Here is a 27,688-nt window from a genome sequence, read left to right on the forward strand (position 1 = left end):
TTTGAATCTAACTATATACTAAAGCAAAACTAATCGTTTCTTGAATATGGTACAAAAATTGTTGTTGTTATAAGTCTCTACATTAATGAACGCGAACTTATAGGCGATTAGTTCTAGAATAAAACAATTACAAACAAAAGATAACCGTTTTGCAAATAAACACAACAGAATAAGAAATCACTTATAAAATACAAACCATTACATAATTTATGAACAGTATTTTGTTATCCACTTGTTTCGGGTTCAGTCTTATATAGAAAATTACTATTATAATACTGTAATAATCATTTTTTGGGGCTGAGCCATAAAAAAAGTTATCAAAGAAAATAAAGATATTTTATTCAAAATAAGTGGATTAGTTATAATACGACCTAATTCAAAAATCGAAGGTTTCTGAATCCGAGCAAGCACCAATGAGATTCATTTTACATTTGTGTTGATGTTTTTGAAGGAAATTTTTCATGCAAAATTTGTGGCAAAAATAGTGGCATTTTATTTCCACTGAGTCGCACTGGACTAGGGTGATGAATACGATTCAAGTTTTATATAATCAATACTTAAGAAGAGATGATGCGTTTATTCAGAAGTCAAACATTTCGGAACTGGCACTTTAGTTTTTAAAGCATAATGGTATTACTGTTAGAATTCTTTATTAGTAGGATACGGAGCAGATCCAACGAAACTCAAAAGTAAACTTTCGGCTAAAGCAGTATCCTGTAGTATTTAATCAAATTCTTATCATGTTTAGTTTTTTTTTATATTACTAAGTCAGTTTTATTAGTGTTATGTCGTAATGGAGGCTCATGAGTTGAGTAAATAAATAATCATTATTATTACTTACCTTTAGATGAGTAGATATTTTCTTTCCATCTTTCAACCAAGAATAATAGACAGGTGAATCTCCACTCTTTAAATTACAATGTATTTGCACTATCTGTCCCTCTTGAAGATCTGATGCTAAGAGTATCTCTTCCAACTGAGGTGCCTCCACGACTTGTAATTCAAAAGATCTCTTCGCCATTTCACCCGATGGACTCTTTACTATGCAAGCGAATAATCCGCCATTTTCACTTTTACTAACTTTATTTACATTTAGTACACCATCATTGGTCACAGTCGCTAGATCTCTTTTGCTTCTTAATTTTGGTTTACGACCGAATATTTCTATGCTAAGAGCTGTGTTGTTAATGAATCTTTTGTAACGTGATTGAGTTACTTCTGATATTATTTCTTTTCCTTTGTACTCCCATGTTATCTCACTAAAAACATTTTAAGTGTTTTAAAATGTAATAAATCTTATACATATAAGATTACTACTTCCTAGATAATATTGTTACTTTTGGAATTCATTCCATAATATTCATTTATACATTTATTTACCAAAAAAGTAATTGTAATTTTTTTTGTATTACATTTTAACAAACAAGATATAAAAATACAATTGCATTTATTAAATCTGATAATAGTGACAGAGAGAGAATGTTAGTCTAAATCTAATTGACAAATGTTATATAATATTCGTTCATAATAATACCAAGTTTGATATACCAAAATATAAATATAATACCAGTAATGCTGTAAGTAATTCTTTAATAGCAAACACGAAACTCATTGAAGACCACGATCGTGAAAAATCAGGGTGATACGATACATCGATTAATCGACGTCGCATTATCGATTACATGAATTATAACCTTTAAAATATATAATGAACAGAATAGCGTGTCATCATAAGTAGGTTTTCAATTACGAGTTAGAGACGAAGTGAGTTCGTACCGAATAGCTTTTACAGCTTCATAAACAATAATTCGCCCAATTGATAATTTATCTTCCAGATTTTACAGGTTTCTGAACAAATAATAAGGGTTTACGATTTAATTACTCTATTAATAAGTTTATCTGTTCTTGAATGTCATTTTATCTGATTTTCATATGAGTAAAACGATTCGTGTCGTCTGAGATTTTCCCATATTTAATCCAAAATGGCGGATATAACCAGTTCAATAAAAACAAACAAAAATTTAAAAGTGCACCATGTTTGATTCGAATGAATATTTCTTAATAATAATAATATTTAGTGCATTTCGTAATTGCGTTTTAGTTATTGAATTTATGAACCATTACTACTAATTTGAAAGCTGACGTCACGATGGTGTATTAAATTTTCTTAATATTAACGAATCATAATTAGTCCACTACATTAGTAGTTAATTAATTTTATAAGATATTAAAGATATTTCTTTACCGTATCGGGTATCCATAGTACGGGCATCTGAGTGTGACACTTTGACCGCTTTGAACTTTGAAGGGTGGCAAAGTGCGAATATAGGGTGGACCTGTTTTCAATCAAAAAGTTTGTTTGTAATGAAATTTATAACTTTACTCAACTTGACTAACAGGTTTGTAATTACAAAAAATATATACATTTTATGCCAAACTTTATATAACAATAGTACGCTTTAGTTTTTACGGCTCATTTTCACTGATTTTATTGGCGATTTGTTTGTTTGAAATACTTCGAAATGTCAACAACAATTATGAAATTACTTATCGAAAGCAATTTGTACAATAGCTTTTGTAGCCAGCGAATAGAAAAAAGTTACCGATTTTAATTTGTCGTTTCGTAAAGGCGCAGAATGACAATTTTACTCTCGTAAATTGTAATCGTAATGTCCTCAAGCTCATAATAAATTAACAATTTTACTAACTTGACTTGTAGCACTTATTCAAAAGTCGGCTCAATTGTAATTAAACACAGAATTGTATCAAATTTAAGTGTACTACACGAAATACAATCAAACAAATTACCGGTTAATATGCCGTTCATTTATTTGGTACAGGTAATTTTATATTACTTTAATTTAAAAAAAAAACGTTGAAAATGTAAGCCGAGATGTTCCAGTAGCTTGTACACGATCTTAAGACAAAGAGTGGGTTCATATCCGGGCAATTACTTTATATTCATCTCGTGCTTGGAAATGTCAAAGAACTTCTGTCACATATCCAAGAAGTCGTATTGAAAGAACGTCTAAGGAAAACCTTCTCTTCAAGAAAAGAGGTTTTACTGGATGTTTTTACTTAGCTTTACTTTACAGTATAAATTATTGTGTCCGAGATACATTACCATAAACATTAATTCTATCTTCATGTGATATAACAGCGTCTCCAAGCTGAGCAACACAAGCGAGCCGACCACCATCGTCTACTCTAACATGTGAGATGTTTAGTTGAGTTGTGACACCTCCGTCTGTGGTCATGGTTTGACCAATTGAATACCTACAATGTAAATTCAAACTCTAAATCATTCGACATAAAGTTTAATTTTGAATGAGTAGGATATAGCTTGAAATACATCGTCCAATTTAATATACCGCATACTAGTAAATCTCGACTGAGCAGCATATACATGGTATTCCAGCGTTCGTGTATTCTTCGTTGTTATCGTGACCGGGACTCGAACGCATTACTCTTAGTGGATACGTCAGTAGTAACCATTGAACTATATAATCATTTAGGTATCTGTTATTCTAACATAAATACTAGTAGTAAATTAATTAATTTATACATAATACAATGTTGTTATATAAAGTGTTAAAAGTAATGTGGTTCCTATTTTAAATATACAAGGTTACTGATAATTTGACGTATTCCTGTGAGGAGGTGATAGGGGTAACTACTTTCAGTAATTTCAACCCCCATGTTCATGATGCAAAAGTGAACCATTTTTGAGCTACATTTAAGTTACATTTTTGACTTATTTTGAAAAAGTCTAAAAAAACGTAATAACTCAAAAATGGTTCACTTTTGCATTATGCATATGGGGCTTAAATTTATCACAAATAATCACCCCTATTACCTCCTAACGGGAATACGTCGAATTACCAATAACCCTGTATATTAATATAAATAAACACTTTAGCTAATTTGATATGAAAATCATTTATTGTGCTTTAAAATGAAACCACTTAACTTTGTATGTGTGTGTGTTTTAAGTATACCGAAAATGATTCAGTATTTTTATTGTTATATTAACGATATTAATAATAATTTGCAATTAATAAATTAAATGGAATTCAATATGAGGATTTTATGTATTCTATTTTCAAATTTTCAATTAAATATATAGATTCCGATCCTATATCGGTTTTTATTGTAATGAACATACCTTGAATCAGTATTGGCAGAGATGACAACGCCGTCCCTTTCCCAAACAAATCTTGCTGGATGAGGACCATTGACGACGCACTGGAGACTTATCTAACAAAGTAATATATACCTTAATACAGATGAATAAAGTTCAATTTCATCAATCACACACGGAAATTTCTCATGGGAATAATTACATTTGAAATTCATGAAAGTACGTCATATTACACACGCAATAAAACACAATATTGCGTGAATTTAATAAGTCAAAATTAAGTCAAGCTATTACGTTTTGAATTCCATATATTTTACTACATTATAAATCAATTCAAGATTATATATACATAACAGTAAAATTGTAAGAATCGTTAGCTTATAATAATTTATGTACAGATTGTGAACGTCGCAAAATGTTGAGCGGATCATTGTGTATAATAAAAATTCTTAAATATACCAAATGGTTGCACCATCATTATTTCTTTTTTCTTTGCTTGAACTTGGCTTGATATACTACCGCGCGTTTGGTAATAATGGTGTGTTTATAGTTTAACTCAACTCTGACAAATTATATACATTATAAATATATACGTCGTTCATAATTTTTGTATAAAGAGTGTTCGGTAACTAAAATTTATTACGTAACACGTATGATAAAAAAAAGTAACTTAATTATTTAATATATCATTTTAATGAAGTAAATACTTAATACGTATTGAAAGCTGCTAAGGTTGTTAAGACGTTTTTTCATTGTCCATGCTATACTTTACTTAGATTATAATCGACGACACTAATCGATTAACTGAGATACATATAATATTCGAATCTAAGATCTTTTTTAGGATTCCGTAGCCAAATGGCAAAAAACGGAACCCCTATAGATTCATCATGGATATCTGTCTGTCTGTCCGTCCGTATGTCACAGTCACTTTTTTCCGAAACTATAAGAACTATACTGATGAAACTTGGTAAGTAGATGTATTATGTGAACCGTAAATATTATCTTGTAAAAATATTTTCACACAAAAATAGAAAAAAAACAATAAATTTTGGGGGTTCCAAAAGCTTAAAGAAAACTCTTGGTAAAAGTCTTGTTGTTTAAATGATGGAATTATATTTTTAGAATAGACCGAAGAATTTTTTTGTTCGAAAAGATTACAAATACCCCTCCAGCTTCAGCTATAATCGTACAGCCAGACATTTTCATTTTACTTGGAATATTCGAAGATGTTCCACGTGTAGTCTTAACAAAGGACCAAAACTTACGCGGATTACTGCCAACAACCTATTCCGTTTGTATAGTTGGTATAACGAATTTTCATCACTCTGTATATGCGAGACTTTAATATTTTAAGCTCAAGAAGGTTTCGGTACCTATCTGCATTGTTAAAAATATTATCGCGTCCTACTGAGATACTATTTCTCTTGTGAGTATGACACTGGTTCGCCTTTCAAACACATTCTTATGATTACGACCACTATTGTGGAGCGGTAGTAAAATAACATCACGAGGACGAGGAGTCGAGGAATACGTCTAGTTACTTACAGTTAATTATACAGATAATAAGTCACACTATCGTACACTATTAAAAGAATGGGAATATTTTGAACTTTGTAATCTCTACTAAGCAAGAAAGAGTTAAGATTTGTTTGTATGAGGGATTGAACTCAGGAAGAAACGACACGATGCTAAAAAAAAAACACCAGTAGAAAGCTAAATTATTCCTGAGTGCTATTGACTATATTATAAATTATATTTAAATTATATAATTTTCTTTATTAATAAATTTCTCGTGTGCACGAGAGAAATCATGTGATTCGATAGTTTTTTTATGTAAATAGAGAACTATAAAGACACAAAATCTTTTATTCATAATTCCTAAGATATGGATATAATAACTAAGGTAGGCTTATTTGAGTTAAATTAAAAACTATTTTCTCAGTAATCGTGAACGATAAACTTAATATGTGTGTAATAATATATGTGTGTCAATGGCTTACGGGCCGCTTGACGACGTAAAAAGTCGCAGGATCGATCCTCAGCTCTTGGACTATTGTCGTTGGTATAAATAGGAATACTATTAATCGTTCATTGATTTGGGGCATTGCTACTATTATTAAATAAACACAAATTACATCAAATAAAAAATGCTTTCTTCACTTAAAAAAGAGTTAAATAAGAATTTAGAAGTTATATTTTTTCCTAGTTATTATACTTTGCTCGTGTCTCTATTTTTTTATGTAAATGTTTCAATCTATCCCTGTCTCGCCTAAAAACTCAGTACAGGACAAGATTGTGTTGAACAGACCAAATGTGAGATTCACGTGGGTTTTCATCGGCAACACCTTGTCGAGTAACGACCTCTAAAGAAGCAGAAAATAATAAGATTTACGTGGGTGTGTTACCACCGTTCAATTTTTTTTTTGCGTTTCATTTCTTTTTGTGAGTAACATCACAATTTTTAAAAAAAATAGCCAATGAGAGAGTTCGACGTTGCTAATAACAGATAAAAATAAATCACTAAACTGAATATATCTTGGGTTTTTAGATTTCTTTGAACAATTCTCTCATATAATTCATTCTTCAGTCCTAGTTTGATAAGTGATTAAGCTAGTAACGATAGGCATAACCATTTAAACGTCACGGTTGGTAGCACGTTACGGCAGAGTTAACCTCTTCTCATTGGCCGGTTAATTTTCAAATGGGCTATACCCTGTACAAGTTAGCTTGATATTTTTGACAGACAGGCTAGTTATGGGAAACAGAGAATATCTAGTAGTCCAAAAAATTTATATTTAAAATACTTGTAACTGTGACGAGATGGAGTAAGTGTATTATATGTGAAATTCTTTATTGCATTATTGCGTAATTCAAATTGGAATTCAATTTCTTTTTACCTTATTTTTCTAAAGAGAGTTATACTAACTAAAGAGAGCCCAACCACTAGCCAAAGAGACCCCAACCAAAAGGACTCCCGTCCTTAACAATAACTTCACGATGATCTTTAATAATTATTTATTTTTTGTAATTGATATTTGTATCAGTTAATGCCTGTCATTCGTGTCCCTACCGTCCGACCGATGTAACATTGTACAAGCGTCTATTATTTTCAGTGTTTTATATTAAAGCAATAAAAAGTCTTAAAATTTTCTGATAACGCTTGAATCTTTAGGGACATTTTTGTTATATGTATTTTTTTTAATATTTTTACAATTTTTAAAATCATTAAATTAAGTAAATAATATGTTCGTCATTGCAAAGTTATGTCGATCAGAAAAAATTACATCTGTCGAAAAGATCAACCTAACTTGTACAGAGTATATATAATATGCTTTTCAAGTGTCATGGGTAATAAGTTTTGATAAAAAAAATCCTTTGAACATCCTCCTGATATTATTGTATTTTTTTACAATGTTATTATTATTGTAAATGTTTATTTACAAATATATAAATATCCATAGAGCTTAACAACTATGTTAGTAGATATTCTAATTTTATTATTCAGCATTCAAAAGAGTTCTAAAACAACGAGTTAGTAGGTTTATAGGTGTAGGTTTATATGTAAAGTTTGTAACCCGAACCGAGTCGTACATACTAATTTTATGAATAAAGATTTGTTTGTTTGTAATTTATAAAATCGGAATCTGTTGAACTGATTATCCAGTAATAACATTTTTTTTTTTATTTCAGTTACAATAAGATTCTAACAGTTACAAATTAAAATAACTGCGGATAAAACCGCGGGCACAGCTAGTATGAATATATATATGCATATAATAAAATTGGAGTATCTGTTTGTAATATTAAAATAAGCGCGTTTTACTAAATGCATATGTACATATACACGGCACATTTTTGTCTGTCTGTCTGTCTGTTTGTTCCGGCTAATCTCTGGAACGGCTGGACCGATTATGACGGGACTCTCACTGACAGATGGCTGATGTAATTAAATAAGGAGTAACTTAGGCTACTTTTATTTTAGAATTATATGTAAAATAATAATAAAGTCACGCTTTTTTAATATTCAAACGCGCACGAAGTCGCAGGCAGAGCTAGTATGTATATATAATATCACATACAGCGATGTCGTTATGGGTGCTGTCAATATATATATGTATATATATAATAGACAAAATTTAACATATTATGTAATTAAAAAATGTTAATCATTTGTGGTTTTTATTTTTATAGCCTTACTTAAATTTATACGAAGATTTTAGGAATTTTTAATATGGTAGCAAAAAAAGGAACCCGCCTGTACTATGTATGTTCGATACGCATTTTTTCTTTTTGACAGCATCCATAACGACATCGCTGATCATACATTTTCATTAAGTCGAATTTTCCGGATTAAAAATGAGCGACTTTATTCTAGTAATTGTATTTTTGGGTACATTTTTAAAATACGATAAGTCATAAATATAAATAATAATGAAAAATATGATAAGTCATAACATATTTTTCATTATTTCGTGGTGACAATGAAAATTATATGAAAATCAGGAGCATTTTTTTTTTTAATTCAACATCACATACTTTACTTTGATCCCAATGTAAGTAGCTAAAGCACTTGTGTTATGGAAAATCAGAAGTAACGACGGTACCACAAACGTCCAGACCCAAGACAACATAGAAAACTAATGAACTTTTTCTACATCAACTCGGCCGGGAATCGAACCCGGGACCTCGGAGGGGCGTACCCAAGAAAGCCGGTGTACACACTACTCGACCACGGAGGTCGTCAAATTTTGTTTTGAGATATAATTTTGTCTACGAATGCGTTTGTGTAATTAACGCCTTCTAACCTTAACCCAAACAGATTAGAGTATGCAAAGCATTTTTTTTTTAAATTTTAGATATGATGTGAAATAAATAGATAAAGGCACAAAGCCATACATCCAACATGACGTAATATAAATTGACAATAACAAATCCGCAAATATCGTGAATAAACAAAAGCGTGTTGCATTAATCGGATATCAAATAATAAGCAGCCTTTGAAAAAAAAATAGACTGTTAATAAGTGCTTTATTTTACAGTTTATTTCTATTAATAAGATTTAGTGAATATTATACTTACATCAACACCCGGTGTCACTGTTGTTTCGCTGAAATGTTGTGACAGTAACATCGTTGCCCTCTTGTAACGTTTTATCTCTTTAAAATCTGAAAACATTGTTTGATTAATACTATTTGCTAATACTATGTTCATTTGAAATTAAATTAATGCTAAATCTCCAATAATGATTTAATAAATGTCGTTGTGTTCTGGTTTGAAGGGTCTGTGAACCAGTGTGACTACGCAAAATACATTACATAATTATTAACAAGATTGATGTTGTTTGGACTTAGTATTTATTAATTTCTACGACATCTAATTAATTAATTTAAATTTGTGTATTAAATTTTAATGTAGTAACTTAAAGAGTTTTTTGTCGCTTCTTCTCAATTGCTAGTCTACCTATCTGTTTTATAGAAAATTATAAATAAAAGAAATTAAATTACATTTGTTTGAGTGATTCATATTTTATTATGTAATGTCACTCTCAGTATTAATTACAATTAGAATCGACAATTACATTACATTACACTGAGCTAGCTATATAGCATAGGAGCTGCACGCGTTCTGGCCCAGTGGCTAGAACGCGTGCATCTTAACCGATGATTTCGGGTTCAAACCCAGGCAGGCACCACTGAAATTTTATGTGCTTAATTTGTGTTTATAATTCATCTCGTGCTCAGCGGTGAAGGAAAACATCGTGAGGAAACCTGCAAATGTCTAATTTCAACGAAATTCTGCCACATGTGTATTCCGCCAACCCGCATTGGAGCAGCGTGGTGGAATATGCTCCAAACCTTCTCCTCAAAGGGAGAGGAGGCCTTTATCCCAGCTGTGGGACATTTACGGGCTGCTAATACACTGAGCTAAACTAAATAATATTAAACTATTTTAGCTCAGTGTAGCCAGAAAAGAAAGTTGAACAAAAATTAAAAACCAACTTAATATTTTCATATAATTGCAAAAATCTCAATGTTGTTGACAACAATCTATCGTTGAACTTTATTCATATTTAAAATACGTAAAATCACAAAAAATAACTTACCTTTAAATGGATTCTTCCAATTCGTGATTTTATCGATACTGTCATTTTGCACTTGACTAGATATTGATCTGTAACAATATAATAATTAAATCAGTAAATGTATTTTTACTAAGGAAATAGAAGGGATGGAACGCGTAAGATATAAACAATAAAACACAGACTAGTTAAGGAAGAATCGTACCTAAGTGTCTTTCAACGATACATCAATTTCATATCTATCAAAGCAATGCATTACATTTATATTTTCTTAGTGAAGGAATGACCCGAGATGGGTCAGTGGATAGAACGCGTGAAACTTAACCGATGATTGCGGGTTCAAACTCAAGTACCGTTGAATTTTCATTTGCTAAATTTGTGTTTATAATTCATCTGTTCTCAATCAATCAATCTCGGCGGTGAAGAAAAATATCTTGAGGATACCTGCATGTGGCTTATGACAACCAGTGGCGTAGCTAGGTGGGTAAGGGCCCTTTGCATAGAAAAAGAATCGGGCCCTCACCCCCTCTTTAACGTATATTGGCATTCAAAATTATAGATAGTAATAAGAATGGGATACAGGATACAGTGAGTTGAACATATCATTATTAAGTTAAATCCATACTTCATCTCTATTCAAAGCTCTTTTCATAGCTTAGGTTAGAGGGCTCCCAGACCTCAGCGGCCCTGGTGCACTGCACCACCTGGCCCTACGATAGCTACGCCACTGATGACAACATATCACATGTGTCAGCTTATAAGTTTCAGATCTTCGTCACAAAAGGTTCAGGGCCCAGCATCGGCACATTTACTATATTGTATAATATGTTTTCATTTCATTTTAATTCAAGGTGAAGTCGATATAACATATAATACATTGATAATTTTAAATTTAAATACCACGTCCAAATTTACCGTAAAAAGTTTTTTTTTTTTTCATTAACCTATAACAAAAATAGCTCCGAAGAGTTCATACAATTTATGTATTATAAATAATGTAAGCTCTTAATTAGCCGAAGGTTCGAAGACTTCCAGGAAATGAATTTGCTGTCAAAGAGTACGCGGTGAATGATGAAATTGAATATCGCTTTGAAATGGAAACATAGTCCAATTTCCATTGAATCAAATATAAAATCGATATCATTTAATTTTACTAGAATTCGAAATGTCATATTTAATTCCATAAATATAAAATCAGTTGAAATCGTCATAGAAATAGTTGAGAAAACTGGAGTATTAAATCAACGCTTAAATTTGTTTTTTTTTTTTGTAACTGTCAGTTTTTTTGTAAATGTCATCTGCCATTGTTCCTGGAATTAATCTGTTCCTGTGATATACAAGTGATGAAATTGAATGTCTAGTCTATTTAAACCAAACGGATAAACTTGATACTCGTAATAAACCTATATGACGTATTGGGAACACCGGTGAAGAGAGCACAAATGGCGACTACTAAGGAGATCCTGGATTAACACCGAAAAATGGCGACCCATAGTACAGTTCATACGATAGTAAAAATACTCGCCTAATGACATTTTGACCGGCCTAGGAATCCAGAATCCCAAGACAATTAACACCCCTCAAAGAAGATTTTCTAAAAATTCGTTTGGAATCTACGACTTCCTTGCAGACAAAAATTTATATGAATGCCATATAGCGATATAAATAATAATAATTTTATATAATAAATACTCAAACTTAATTGTGATGCCGGTAATAATAATATGCAGGCACAAAAATAAAAATGAAATGAGATTCAGATTTAGATGTAATTAATTTATGAGGAGATGAAAATTAAGCAAAAAGAATGACTCCGCAACAAATACTAGTACTATTGCTCTTGTCAAATCGAAGTTACATATTTCGATATCCAACGTGTGTTTAGTGAAGCAGCCTTGCTGTCCGGTCAAAATCAAGAGCTCTCGCTGACTACTGTCAGTTTTGAAGGTGGACGTACGGTACGAAGTGCACGGGCAAGCTTAAAACCGTACCCATTTCAAATATTGACATTATCATCGTGGCTGGCGGAAATTTGCGAGATTTTCGAACGTTTTTGATGATATATTTATTTACTAGATGTGCCTGCAACTCCGTGCGTGTTTAAATGTAGCAAAAAAGTTAATTTTCAGTTCGAAGATTTTATTATAACTTATTAATTACGTATTAGGCAGCTTTTGTGAAATTAAGTCGTTGGTGGGACGGCGGCGCGACGATTGCGGCGCGGTACAGTGTTTGTGCATTGCAGCGTGACTTTATTATCATTTTATACATAATTCTAAAATAAAAGTAGCCGTAGTTACTCCTTATTACATCAGCTATATAACAGTGAAAGTCCCGTCAAAGTCGGTCCAGCCGTTCCAGAGATTAGCCGGAAGAAAGAGACAGTCAAACAGACAATAAAAATGTTATTTTGGTTTACGTATCGTGCGTACATATGTATTTAGTAAAAAGCGGTTACTTTAATATTACAAAAAGACACTCTAATTTTAATATATATCAAATTTCTGTGTGTGTTCATGTAACTCAACTCCTAAACGTTTGGATATTCATGATTTTATTTTGTGTGTATATTGAGCACCTGGAATGGTTTAAACTGGACCTTTAAGTGACATTGCGATCAGCTGTTGACATTATTTTATGTATATGTTATTGTAAAAGCTCGAACTACGGTAAATCTTAAAATTTTTCAGTAAATCTAAGATTTACCGATTATGAATGGTAAATGTTCATAAAACTTTTCGATTCGAACTTTTACCACCATTCCCTTGGTAAATCTTAGGATTTACATCTTAGGTTAGGTTAGGTTGGAATGGTAAAGGTCCGAAAAAGTCGTCCCTTTATAATAAATACTTACATTTACCAACTCATGTCGGTAAATCTTTGGTTTTACTGGAAAATCTTAAGATTAAACTTATTTCGAGCTTTTACAGTAACATATATATTACTTTTAAAAAAAATCAATTGACAATATTAAATTGTTTCTATGAACGATGATTAGCGTACTGAGACTCCTCTAATTAATTACCATAGGTTATAAAAATCACTCGTGTTCCACCCAACATTCTATAATACATAATAAATTACATATTATATTATGTATCTATTTTGTATATAATCCCACTTTCAATACAAGAACCCTTACAAAAATCACTGATTCGAACAAGGTTATTTCTTGTGATTTAACATTAAGGGCCTTTAGAGGATGAACGAAGTCCCTTGAGCAATCAGATGCTCTTTCAAATATAGAATTTCATGGAAAAAGAATAAATAAAATTTAGTCGAAATAATCTTTAACAACAACATTTAATTTAAAAAACCTAAATTATAATTTAAATTAAATAATCCTAATCAAATATAGTTTTATGACATCTGTGTACGGACGGTCATGAACCACTTTATGGTAACTGGACACCACTGCCCATAGAAATTGGCGTCGTATAAAATTTTACATATTTCTTACGTAACCATCAACAGTGGGAACTAAGATAGCATGTCCCTTGTGCCTGTAGTTACACTGACTCACTCATCTTTCAAAATGGCACACAACAATACTAATCAAATCAAAATACTCATTATTGTACACCAGTAAACACATCATTTAGTCATGTTTAAGAAAGATGCACAAGAGGCGGCCTTATCGCTAAAACAGCGATCTCTTCCAGGCAACCTTAAGGTAGAGGAAAGACACAGATATAGAAAGAGGTACTAAGTACTGCTTGGCAGTAGAATATACAATTAGTCGGACGTACCTTACCAGAGGTACTTATATACAAAACTCTAGTGATTTTATGAAGTGAAATGTAAAAAAAATATAAAAACTAGTTCTAAGCAAATGTCGTTTATAAGGATAACAAAGATATTTGTTAAAGCCATGAATATAAAAGGGTTGCAAGCTCCAATCAGGGACAGTATCACACGACGTTAGCGGGGAGGTAGAGCGCATTTATCTCTCGTAAACTCAAGCGCTTCCGTTTTATTGGTGCAATAGACTGCCTGTTATCCTAACTATATACTATTATAGGGATCGCGTGCATCTTAACCGATGATTTCGGGTTCAAACCCACGCAGGCACCACTGAATTTTCATGTGCTTAATTTGTGTTTATAATTCATTTCGTGCTCGGCGGTGAAGGAAAATGCTTTCCTTGAACCTGCATGTGTCTAATTTCAACGCAAATTCTGCCACATGTGTATTCTATCAACCCGCATTGGAGCAGCTTGGTGGAATATGCTCCAAACCTTCTCCTCAAAGGGAGAGGAGGAATTAGCCCAGCAGTGGGAAATATACAGGCTGCTAAGGTAAAATAATATGTAATTTCTAGATCTAATGATCATTTTTTTTGTACTTGTAGGAAGATACATTATTCCTGAGTACTATAAACTATATTTAAATGTCATATAATTTTGTTACTAAGTTATACGGGGCAGGTCCCTAGAAATATTATAAATACGGAAGTTTGTTTGTTTATTACGTTCTCGCGTCTTCATTGCACATACGACCATCACGGAATTTTGGGTACAGGTTCACATGGTTACGGAAAATGTTGTAGAGTGACTAACGCTTGCGCGTTAAATCTCATATATAAGGATAACAAAGATATAACAAACATATATGCATATGTTTATCATACGTAGGTAAAGCTGTCCGTTAGTATTTAAGTGTCATACATGAATGTGATGCATAAAATTGATGTATAAATTTTATTCATAAATGTGAAATCTTTTGTTAAGAATTTGGAAGAAAACAATTTCGTGTTGTGCCGTTGGTCTTACATTTCATCATTTTTAAGTTGAAGAAAATCTAACAACTATTTAATTCGTTATAGCTAAACCAATTTTGTATCATCGAAAGCGAGTTACGCGCGGGAAATTCTATCACAGAATTGTGATTCCCGAAGGAACTATTAATATTTCCTTATCTAAATAGTGGTAAAACGTTCAAATATACATGTTGTCGTCCAGCCGATTTCGGTCACGGCGGCTGATCTCACGGGAGACCGACCAACTACGCACGACATATCATTGTATACATGTGTGTGCGCAAACACGGCAACTCCGACTCAACCGAAAAGAGTTCAGGTGCAGGATCAACTCATTATGGCTATTCCGAGGAACGGATGTGTACACACTTCTAACTACCAGATTTCTGGCTTTTACTGAGAATTTTTTAACCAAAATAGTGACCGAGTTACCTTATTCGTTTGGATTGACAGAACTTCTTACAACCATCATTTTTTCATTATTAATAATTGTTTTTTTTGTTTTGTAAAAGTACCAAATTTCTAACCGAGTATTTCTTGTCAGCAGAAATCAATAACTTTACTAGTGCTATTTAGATTTGAACCAAAAATGAATTATGGAAAGAAAATATATAAATAAATGAAAAATATAAGATTTATCACAACGATAAAAAATCATTCAATCTCATTTTATGAGGAAAGCATTTAGAAAATATATAAATTTCAAGGTCATTATTATTGACCTTGATTTTGAGGAGGCTTAAAATTATTTCGCTTCAATGTCACCCGACTGTCATGCTAACAATGTACTCCAATTGCGAACGTCATCCTTGACCATTCACTGCAAGCAGTAAGAGCACTCATCGCAACTCTGAGGGTTATTCATTTAAACTTTTTAAAATGTATAAAAGTAAGTATGGAAATATTATAACATTTTTTTGAAAAACGGCCAGGAGTCTCATCTGGTCGCAGGTCGAAATATAATTTTAATGGCACTTTTTCTTTCTAAAAGTCCTACGTCAGATAAACTTTTGTGTCAAAATTACAATCGTATTTGTCGAAGGGGTCAATATCGAAGGGGCCAGTAACCCAGCGAAGATGAGATGAACTGAACATCTTCCAGAAGGATTAGTTTTGTTTTACAGTTATAGAATGGACTGAAGTCTTTGTCTGCTGTTCCGTCTCACAAGACTTTCGACACCTATTTTCTTATTATCTACGTTTTACGTTTTCCTGGCACAGAAAGTATAGCATTGAGCCTACAGTTTCATGCATAATATTTTTAAATAAACATAAATTACAACTGCACATACAGAAATTATAATATTTCCGTGTCTGTGCATTAATTGTAGATGATATTGTTGCCATAGCAGGCAAACTACGAGTTTTAAATATTCATTTCAAATATTGTCTCTCTTGTAAAGTTTTACGTGGAAATAGCAGTAACCCAGTTATTTTACTGAAATTATAGTACGCAGTTACGACTATACAGGTATCTGAAAATAAATAAGTCTGAAAATATTTTCTTTACTCACAATGTTTACGAGACTGCGATGTCGTTTTTAATTCATTTAAATGTTTTACAGCACAATTATGTGCAAATGTTTCATTAAAATATATATAGATACATTATCGTGAATTTGCTTAAGATAAAATGACAGTCCAAGCGAAGAATGATGCAGTTGCTTGTGTTCAATTAAGTTTAAATAAATTGCATATAAAACGTAGTTGGATTTGATACCTTGGCTTCCCTAGGCAAATGGAAGGTTAGCTGTTGCTTAAAACTTTTTATAATTGAGATCTCAATACGAATTTTTACGTAGTGTGCTATGTGTTCGGACAAATATTTGAGTTCATAAATATTGATCACGTCACATGAGACACGATTATTAAAAAACAAAAAATCTCTCAAAAAACTTGCTTTCGACCTAATCAGTTTATCGGTATTTCAGCCATTATAGAGGAATAAAGTCCTCTTGACCGTAGTTCAACGGAAACTAGTCAATTTCCAAAAAATATTTTTGTCCATAAGTGTACTGTGCAAGAAGAAGTGCGGTCTCTATTTTACATGGAACGGCAATCCAATACCATCAGAGGGAATTCAGGCATAGGATACGTTCTTGTGGAATGGGATTGTGAACATTACTAAGTTCCAAGCTCAAAACCGTTACTGTTGTATTTCGCGGATTATTCTCTATAAATTATTAATACTTGGGAATTATAGATTATGAGGTCAAAAGTCTTATGACATTATTTTTTTACACAAGAAATTATTTAGTTTTAACGTATACAAATTGTTAGAATAAAAATCTTATTACTCAAAATAAGATCAGAATTAATTATGATATATCTTATTATATTATATGTGATATAATATTATGCACCTGTAATTGCACTGGATCATTCACCCTTCAAACCTGAACACAACAGGTAGTGCTGTTTGACGGTAAAATAAATATTAATGCCCAGAAGTGTACCACCAGTTTTATTTTTATTAATCGTGTATTTTTCAAACTCAAAATGAACGTTAACAGTTTCCCGAATGATTGATGTTCATTGTTAATATATTACTTCTGTTAATAGAGTCATAGTATAATGTTACGTTGTACATATTATCTCTAAATTATGGCGTCCAAATAAATAACAATACTGATCTATTACCATACATCCAATACTTTAAATACTTTGCGTTATACAGAAACATTGTAATTGTGTGTATGTCTAATGGTATATACCTATCGTTTTATCTCTTTCTGTCTTCAGTTAATTGACATTTGAAAGAAGACGAAGGATTGTGTAGCTAGGAGAGAAGGAGGTAGTATATAATGAAACACAATATCATACACGTCTTGGTAGGAACAAAAAAATAATATAAGTAAGTAAGATCCATTATCCTGTATAAGAGACAGCATAATGGATTATTCCTTAATAAAGAGGCTCCCAGATTTAGACGCACATATAAAATGAATGAGTTAGGTACCAGGGACTCATGACTTATGATGTTTTAATTTTAAATAATTATTATAATTCGCTTGGAATTCAATTATTTTGTGGTTAGGGCAGTATGTATGCTATATAAAAATAATTTGGCAGATCTTATGGCTGGTACTAGGCTGTTAGTTATACAAAATTATAGGAGTTATAGAGTGTACAACCAGGTGAACCGATAACCAGAAGAAGGCGACTCCAATGTATGCGGATGGTAAAAAACCAGGAGCTTTAATGCAGCCACGAAATCGTCCATGTTGAATAGTGGAGTACGATTGGATAAATTATCACGATATGAATAAGTTAAAGTCGCTCAGCGTGCTATGGAAAGGGTTATGCTCGGAGTCTCTCTGAGAGATCGCGTCAGAAATGAGGTGATCCGTCAGAGAACCAAAGTCATCGACATAGCCCACCGGATTAGTAAGCTAAAGTGGCAGTGGGCCGGTCATATTTGTCGTAGAACCGATAACCGTTGGGAAAAACGTGTTCCAGAGTGGAGACCGCCTCTCGGCAAACGTAGTGTAGGACGTCCTCAGGCACGGTGGAATGACGATTTGCGCAAGACGGCTAGCAGGAGCTGGATGCGAGTTGCCGAAGAACGACCACAGTGGCGTGCATTTGGAGAGGCCTATGTCCAGCAGTGGACGAATGTGGACTGATAATGATGATGATGAATAAGATTGGATCTGAGAACTAAAAAAAAAATCCCTCAATTGGCTCTTACGATAGACAGCTTAAGGGTTAGGACGATATTTTCCACCAGATAAAACAAAAATATGTTCTCGACTAAATCTCGAAAAACTTACACAAGCACTATAAATATTAATACAGTAATAGTATTTTTCAATTATTGAATCATAAAACAAAATTTTCCGAGCATAATATCTACCAGCACGTTAATTTAACAGAATGGATTTTATTCAATTTCCTACTATGAAGTAATTTCCTTATATGTTTTATTTTACGAGAATAAAAGCAGTGTATAACAGTTATATTTTTGACATTTTGTTGCAGCTAACAATATATCTATGAAAGACATTTAATTTAAATTTTATTTTTCTTCTATCATCAGTCGTCAATAAATTCTAGTACACATACAATTATTAAAGTTGCATGGTAATATAGAAATAAATGCTAATAAAAGTTCTAGGAGCATGAGTTTGTCTAAACTTTACCGTTTTTCGCAAAAAAGAAATAAATGTCTCAATATTAATTTATAAAAAAAAAAACTCGAATGAACTTCTAAACTTTATGATTCCCTTCCTTAAGTCTCAAACAAATACACAGACACGGCTTGGAACAATATGCAAAGCGAAAGGTGGTATTTAGAAAGCAAAATGCTAATGATAAGGTACTAGGAACACATGAAATTGAAGAAACTTTAAAGTATTTTACTCCGAGACGTGAGAACAAAAGCCCTATGATCAAATCTATGGGCTCTTATGTAAACCAAACAACTCGAACGAACTCCGAAACTTTGTGATTCCTTTGTTTAAGGCCTCAATAAACCGAAATTCTGTTCGTGGCACAATTTCAAACGGAAAACTAGGTCATGTGGAAACATTTATTCTAATACTAGGAATTGGGTGTATGCTGCCACTGAAAGTGTAATTCTTTTAATGGAAGTCATATATTTCAATTGCGTATGTTTTTTTTTTTAGTCCAGTTAAAATTTGTGAGGTGGTTTCATTTGTTTTATTTAACATGTAGTTTCATGATTTATGTACATACTTTCCTCAAGAATTTAACTTTATTAAGTATTTCATTACCCCTGAGTGGATTTGTTATTTTCTAATTTTATACGCAAAATACATACTAATTTCTTGAAAATATTTGAATTAACTTATTTCACATGCACGATTTAAATTTGATTTATCTGGAAGACATTGCTAATAAGATATAACACCGCCCATTGTACAACACATCAAATATTTGTTTATATTTTCGTTTTTATTTTGATTATTATTTCTATTTGTGTTTAGTCCTAAGATTTCTGTATCTTATGTTTGTGGTGTACAATAAAGTATATTAACATTAACCTTAAATAAGGAACTTGAGACAGAACTGCTATAATCCAATAGAACGGCAATGTGAAATGAATTTAGAGAGTTCAGGCAGAGATCAACTTACTTTATTAACTTTAGACAGATACTATAAATTTAAGTAGCAATTTAATACCTCAATTCGGTTGAACCCAGCACCTAGTAATCTGCAACCTTTTCATCTACCACTATACCAATGAGTAAAGAGAATAAACCAAACTTTAACAAATTTAATAAAGATAAAGCAAAGAGCAAGGATAGGGCAATGCATAATTTACTCAATTGGAGATAAAAATTCTGTTATTCCTACAACTTTGAATGAACGTTTCAAAGCATACCGAGATAGCTCTAATGTTGTTTCACGAAACAGACTCGCTAACTAGTTGAACTACGATCCAGGAATGAAACCAATTGTTCGTTTGTTTTTCTTTTTCATTCAATAGAATATTTATTGACTATTAAGTAAATTTAAACTCTAAAACATTTTAATAAAGTTGATTATTCAATTTCCTCGATACAGTAATATACGTTAGAAATTCAATGGATCCTCTAACTTGGTCGGTATTCCCTTAAGTTTGAACTAACTTACCAGCGAAGGGATTTGTAGTAGTAATTCAGTTAAATTGTACGAAAATCCCGAGCGATACAGTATTTAGGTTAATGGTACTTACAATTAGACGTTTCACATCGTACCGGCGATCGCTGCGTTTGATGTGGTAATTTGGAAACGCATTTGTGTGATGTCATCAATTTGGAAGGGGATTGGAGATATCATAGAATTATCGAGAGAAATATTAATGGTTATAAAGAATAATTTAATTTGGTCAATCAAAATATCAATGATCTTTAGAGTGATTTAATTTAATTTTAATTTTCTTATTTCGATCAGTTAAAATTTACACGTGATGATTATTATCTGTGATGCTGTTTTAAAAGAACTACTGTTTTTATTAAAAACAATATCTATTACGATATACCTTTATCGCACTTCGAACTTATACCCAAAGTGTACATCATTGTTTTTGTTTATATACTTAACTGGATAGCCAACTATGCCAACTTTGGTGATAGTAGGCATTGCAGCCATTGGCGCTGTAAGAATCAATTATGAACCATTCCTTACAAAGCCAATGCACCACCAACCTTGCGAACTAATGTGTTATTTCCCTTGTGCCTTTAGTTACACTAACTCACTCACCCTTAGAACCAGAACACGATGATACTAAGGTTTTTTTTTGGTGGCAGAATATCTGACAGGTAGGGTGGTACCTACCCAGATGGGCCTGCACAAAGCCTGAGTAGTAAATTTAATTTAGGGCAATTAAAATAAAATGATCTTTTGGAACCGATTTTGAAGATTAATATTGCCTGTCTTTAGCTCTAAGTTCAAATAGCTAAGTATAAATAGCTAAGTTTTTCTTTGAAGCATGTACAAGCAAGTACCTCAAAATAACACTCAGAGTTGCCTTTTGAAACAAATATTTCAAAACAATTTTACTACTTTATTGTAACGTTTATTTATAAAATATGAAATATCTCTACGCCTACGTCCCTAATTTTTTATTAATTAAATCTTAATTGAAAGACGAAATCCCTCGCCCGACCATTATCATGATAATTTCATTACACTGATAAAATACGACGCATTTTGTAATTAACTTAATTAGGTCTGAGATTTATAATTGACCTATATTTTATATCTTTTTTTGATTTAAATACAAAGGACTTTTTTTCAAATCTTAAAAATAAAATGTTAGTCATTAGTTTCTCTTCACTACAAGGCTTCTTAAAAATATTTATTACAAATATTGATGTACAAAGTTAAATTTAAGTTATATGTTAGATGTTTATAACACTAAAATTTTAAATGTTATCTTAACACTGTAAATATTACAACATACATTATGGATAGTATATCGCATCCACTAGGCAAATGCTTTCTAAGCCTGTTAAAGAGAAGCTTTCGAATTTATCGATTCACCTCCACTGTCTGGATTTGAGGATATACGTGTAACCGAATTTTATATGACGCTTCCATGTATCTGCAATGTTTTCCTAATTCAAACCAAAGATAAATATTATAAAACAAGATTAGACTCGGAAAGATCTGCTCGGATCTGATCGGATATTTGAACTCGTTGATCATCAGAAGTGGCATTTGGTTTTTGCAATACTGCGAATCGAACGCGCAAATAACTGAAATATGTCAAAATATAAGCCAAAAATAAAGCGAACCTAGTGTAGGACGGTCAAGGTAAATATTTTTCTTATTTAACTCCTTCAATGTGTTATAACAACTGACAAGTGTAACTATATAAGTCCAGTATGTATCTTGGCTTATTCATACAAAAATCAAGTGAATCATCCACTGGGCGTAGCGATAACTTATAATTATTTTTATTTTATTTACTATCGATCATATAAATTGTCAGTTAAATTCTCCTTTACGCCAATTAAGGAGAATTTTATAATTTTACCCATTTCACTTTTGGAATTGGTAAACTAAAGGTAGATTTTTAGTTTACGTTTACGAAAGTCTCCGATATATATTTGATTAAAAAAGTGGTATTTGATGTCAGCATAGCCTGTTATTAGCAGACTTCAGATTCCATTACTCCGTAAAAGAAACACGCCAAGTACTCATGTGACTATGAATACTTCATTGAAAATAATCAATTGATTTCAATAATCATTAATCAGACTCAAATCACGCAAGTTTATTCATTTTCAAATAACCCTACAGAATATAAATGTCAGCTCCTTCTTTGATAAATTGACAACGAAAAGAAGTTTTCAAATTTATTACTTCACACAACGTATGTACCAAGTTTTGCGAGTACATTTTGGAGTGACCTATTTCCAGTGATTTTCAAAGTATGAAAGTGAAATAGTTTCGGAAGTTGTGCAATAGTATTTTCTCAGAATTTTGAACCGTATGCATCGACAGTTTTATATTGAATCATGGTTTTAATTACCAGAAATTTCGAACGTAATTTAACATTTTTACATGTTTTACTTGGTGCTAGGGATTTGTTGTTGCTTTTACCACCCACTCATCAGATATTCTACCGCCAAATAACAGTACACTGTATTGTTGTGTTCCGGTTAGAACGGTGAGTGAGCCAGTGTAATCACAGGCACAAGGGACATAACAACTTAGTTCCCAAGGTTGGTGGCGCATAGGTGATGTAAGGAATGGTTAATATTTCTTACAGCGCCTTTGTCTATGGGCGGTGGTGACCATTTACCATCAGGTGCCCCATATGCTCGTCCGCCAACCAATGCCATAAAAAAGCACGTTTTGGAAACATCTCAAATTATTGACAAATTTTGTTCGAATAAAATAAGAACAAAAATGAATTCGTTTGCGTGTACTCCGAGATGGTCCAGTGGAAAGGACTTGAATCTTAAGCGGAAATATCTGGTTCAAATTCTGGAATACAACTGAGTTATCACAGGCTTATTTTTGGTTAATATTACTTGTGTCCAACGTCGTACATGTGTATTTTGTCCACAGTGGTGACCATCTTGAGGAAACCCTCATATTTTGGATAAAATTCTGATTTATATTCCTCTAAGTTTGCTGACTCTGGAGCATCTTAGTGGTATTGTCTTAATATAACATACTAGTTTCCGCCAGCGGCTTCTTCCGCGTAAGTGATGAAGCAAGTTTTAGATACCCTATTTTATTTCCTCTACTTTTGAAAATATGCAAAAAAATCTTAATGTATGTAAGAGAATTGAAATTCATTTATATGGAACAGTTTTAGAAAAAGTTGTTAGGTTTGAAATAAATTAAAACTTACCTTGTATCGAACTTCCGGTTCGAAGTCTTTTGTTTTGATGATAAAAAATTGTCTATAGTACTAATGTCTGATGCAGAACCTGTAACAAAGAAGAAAATATAAGAAAAGTTACATACAAATCATCATCGCAAGCGTTTGCCCATTGAAATTTAGGTTGGCATAAAGTGTAAACTAAATAAAAAAGGCAGAACTGTCTCACTTTAAGATTTCTTAGCAAATATTTTGGTCGTTTGTTAGCTCTCGATTACCCTACAGGTGTTTATGAATGTGTGTGTTTAATACTGAAAGCTTATGTGTATCAATAATTATTCTAACGGATTGTACAACTATTTTTTTTAACAATTTATAATTATAATCTAAATTTAATTAACAATTGATGATAATAGATTTGGGTATATGTAGTATTTAAGTTATTTAGTATTTGGACCAGCAACAACAATTTTAAACGTCTTATTTTCACCATTGGTTAAATCGGCTGATTAATGTTTGACTAAATTCTTGTCACCTTACCACGTAATCATAATTAGTTTTATACTATCTTATATTATGAACTGAAATGTAATGTTTGGTGTATATTTATTTATTTATGACATATATTACCTTAGCAGCCTGTAAATTTCCCGCTCAGGGCTAAGGCCTCCTCTCCCTTGAGGAGAAGGTTTGGAGCATATTACACGCTGCTCCAATGCGGATTGGTGGAATACACATAAAATTTCGTTGAAATTAGACACATGCAGGTTTCCTCACGATGTTTTCCTTCACCTCCGAGCACGAGATGAATTATAAACACAAATTAAGCACATGAAAATTCAGTGGTGCCTGCCTAGGTTTGAACCCGTAATCATCGGTTAAGATGCACTCGTTCTAACCACTGGACCATCTCGGCTCTTATGACATCACCAATAAAATAATACCTGATGCGATGTAATACAGACACACATCTTGTTAAGAACTAAGTGGTATTTTAATAATTTTAATTATCGATATTCAAATGAGACAGGTAACAATCAAATCAAAACAAAACCTTGAGTTCCATTATAGTGTTCTAAGTACAAATAAAGAAAAAAAAAATAATTAAATTAGATTACAGAATTATTAACCTAGTTGAAACCGTCGATAGATGCTTCATTTCAATTTTAATAACCTATTACTGAAAATGTCCAAACCTTTAAGTTTATAAATTGCATTGAGGAGTTATTCTCATGATCTTGTTTAATAGATTATTGTCAATTTATTTACTGTTAAACTTCTTAGAATCAGTCTTTATAAGTTTTACTTAAGGTTATATTTAGATTTATCTTCGTTAGTTAAATTATTCACCTTGTTCGTGTAATATTGTCGGGCAAGTTTAAAGACGCTGTTTCTCAAGATTAATAAATGATAAAAAAATATATATCGTGCTGTTTTTAGTTTTCGAACGTGTTGTTTTTAATAAATTTAAACTTCTCAAATCTATTGCAAGCCACGTGAATATGCTACTTACATTCTTGCCAACATTCGAGACCATTGTGCTGTTGTGCTTTGCTCATTTACCAACTATTTACACCGTACAAATAGCATTATATAATTATTTTAGGTATTGTCATTTTATATTCTTCTTATTATGTAACTATTATTACATGCCAGTAAAATCTAATATGCCAATGGGTTATTTAGAAGGTGAAAATGTCTCAAAACTCATTAAAACTGTTGTCATAGCCTTCCGTTTACATTAAAACGCTATGACAGGTTCATTAAAATAGTGTCCTTATGACACTAATGAAAATAGACATTTAAATTCGATTCAATTTAACGATTTATTAAATATAGGTATTATACTTAAAATAAGAATCCCTAGGAAAGCGAGGATAAGTCTAGCTTGATCATTAATTTATTTATTGAATCATGTCTTTCTAAAATTAATTCTTTTAATTTACTTAGAACATGTATAAACCATTTATTTTTGCTACACATACACATACATTACAACGATTGTAAACCAGAAAATAATTAAATTCAAGAAATACAGTGTAGGTAGCAAGGGTTTCATCTCAGTATATGCTGTGCTAATGCACAACACTAACAATAACTAACCTAACAATCTACTTGGTGGTAGAGCTTTGTGCAAGCCCATATGGGAAGGTACTACACTCTCATCAGATATTCTACCGGCAAACAGCAGTACTCCATATTGTTGTGTTCCGGTTTGAAGGGTGAGTGAGCCAGTGTAACTTCAAGCACAAGGGACATCACATCATAGTTCCCAAAGTTGGTGGCACACTGGCGATGTAAGGAATGCCAGCCAGCAGGGGCCCATTTGCTTATTTGCCAATCTATATCATAAAAAAACTACCTGAAAGTGTTATTTTACTGTTTTGTATAAATTTGTACACATTTATATAAATAAAAATGACTCCCAAACGATAAAAAAATTGCTTTGTGTTATATATAAAGATACTAGCACCGACTGAGAACGGAAATATTTTATGAAACGTGGATACAAGTAGAAGGTAATACATTATGTACTTATTTAGTACATACAGATAGAAATACAAATCCTACTGTAGGGAAAACTAACATTGTAATTTTTTTTTTGAAAATTGTTTTTTTTTAATCTAAAGATTTTTTTTTCAAATAACAGAACAGTAAGATAAGATTTCAGAGAACAGACCTTAGTCCCAGCAGTAGGATATTTTTATGCTGTTACATACATTTATTTTAAAGTAATGGCAACAAAATAAACATTGACATATATATAACATATCAGACATGGCCACGTGGTTATAAAACGTGAAACTTGACCGAAGATTTATGAGGAAGAGGTTCTAATCCAGATAATCGCTACTGAATTTTCATGCGCCTGATTTGTGTTTATGATTTATCTAGGAAAACATCGTGAGGAGGAGGAGTACTAACCCGTATTGGAGCAGAGCTGTGGAATATGTTCCAAGACATCGCATTAAAAAGGAAGATCAAAGACGGGAAGAGATCTAAGCCTTAACAGTCAGTCATTTACAAGCTTATAATTTAAATTCAAATTATTTATTTGTAAAGTTGTAGCTACATTTTTGATGTTATATAATGGCTTAAATCCTGCCACAAAAACCATATATTTATGAATACAAGAAAATTACGCACAATATCAGACCCTATTTTAATATATGAAAATGTTATATATATTTTTTTTATTTATAGCAATGACTGTATTTAATTTTGTTATTGACTTCAGCTAAAGTTCCTTAATGACATATTTCATTTGTACTTTAAAGTAAATTTAAAGGAAAGTCAATATTTGTGTTTTGTATAAGGTTTTAAGTCAATATTTTGACAAATTCAATCATACCATCCCATAGAGATTTATAACTAAATATGCTTTATGCACGCTCGGTTGTTTGCTTATACAATGAATGTTATCCGGTATCAAGATCTAATATCTATAGTATTAAATGTAGGTCTAATTTGACAGTTAATAGAGTAGCCAATGATTTTTATTTAAGAAAATTACACAAATTGCAATATTTATATGTGAGCGACGTGCGTGTGGACTAGTCTGGATACGAGCACCGAGTATTTTCTCCTTGTAAATAATTATCAATTGTATTCTCCTTGTATGTAATAAATATAATATTATTTTCTTTATTCGCCGAGATGGCCCAGTGGTTAGAACGCGTGCATCTTAACCGATGATTTCGGGTTCAAACCCAGGCAGGCACCACTAAATTTGCTTAATTTGTGTTTATCATTATTATTATTAAATAATTCATCTCGTGCTCAGCGGTGAAGGAAAACATCGTGAGGAAACCTGCATGTGTCTAATTTCAACTAAATTCTACCACATGTGTATTTCGCCAACCCGCATTGGAGCAGCGTGGTGGAATATGCTCCAAACCTTCTGCTTAAAGGGAGAGGAGG

General features: G+C 32.0%; 1 protein-coding gene across 1 annotated transcript in view; it reads right to left on the reverse strand.

Annotated features, from left to right (window-relative positions):
• Window positions 1–27,688, reverse strand: part of LOC125072689 (Down syndrome cell adhesion molecule-like protein Dscam2) — a 97,252-nt gene that overhangs the window by 55,570 nt on the left and 13,994 nt on the right. Inside the window, exons 2-8 of the mRNA XM_047683354.1 lie at window positions 23,798–23,876; window positions 10,248–10,315; window positions 9,224–9,309; window positions 4,166–4,257; window positions 3,125–3,276; window positions 2,246–2,336; window positions 842–1,259 (exon numbers count right to left, since the gene is read on the reverse strand). Of these exons, the coding sequence (XP_047539310.1) occupies window positions 842–1,259; window positions 2,246–2,336; window positions 3,125–3,276; window positions 4,166–4,257; window positions 9,224–9,309; window positions 10,248–10,315; window positions 23,798–23,876 (986 nt within the window). The remainder of the gene's footprint in view (window positions 1–841; window positions 1,260–2,245; window positions 2,337–3,124; window positions 3,277–4,165; window positions 4,258–9,223; window positions 9,310–10,247; window positions 10,316–23,797; window positions 23,877–27,688) is intronic.

Source organism: Vanessa atalanta, chromosome 22 (genome assembly GCF_905147765.1).
Source record: "Vanessa atalanta chromosome 22, ilVanAtal1.2, whole genome shotgun sequence".
In the NCBI taxonomy this organism is placed as follows: Eukaryota; Metazoa; Arthropoda; class Insecta; order Lepidoptera; family Nymphalidae; genus Vanessa; species Vanessa atalanta.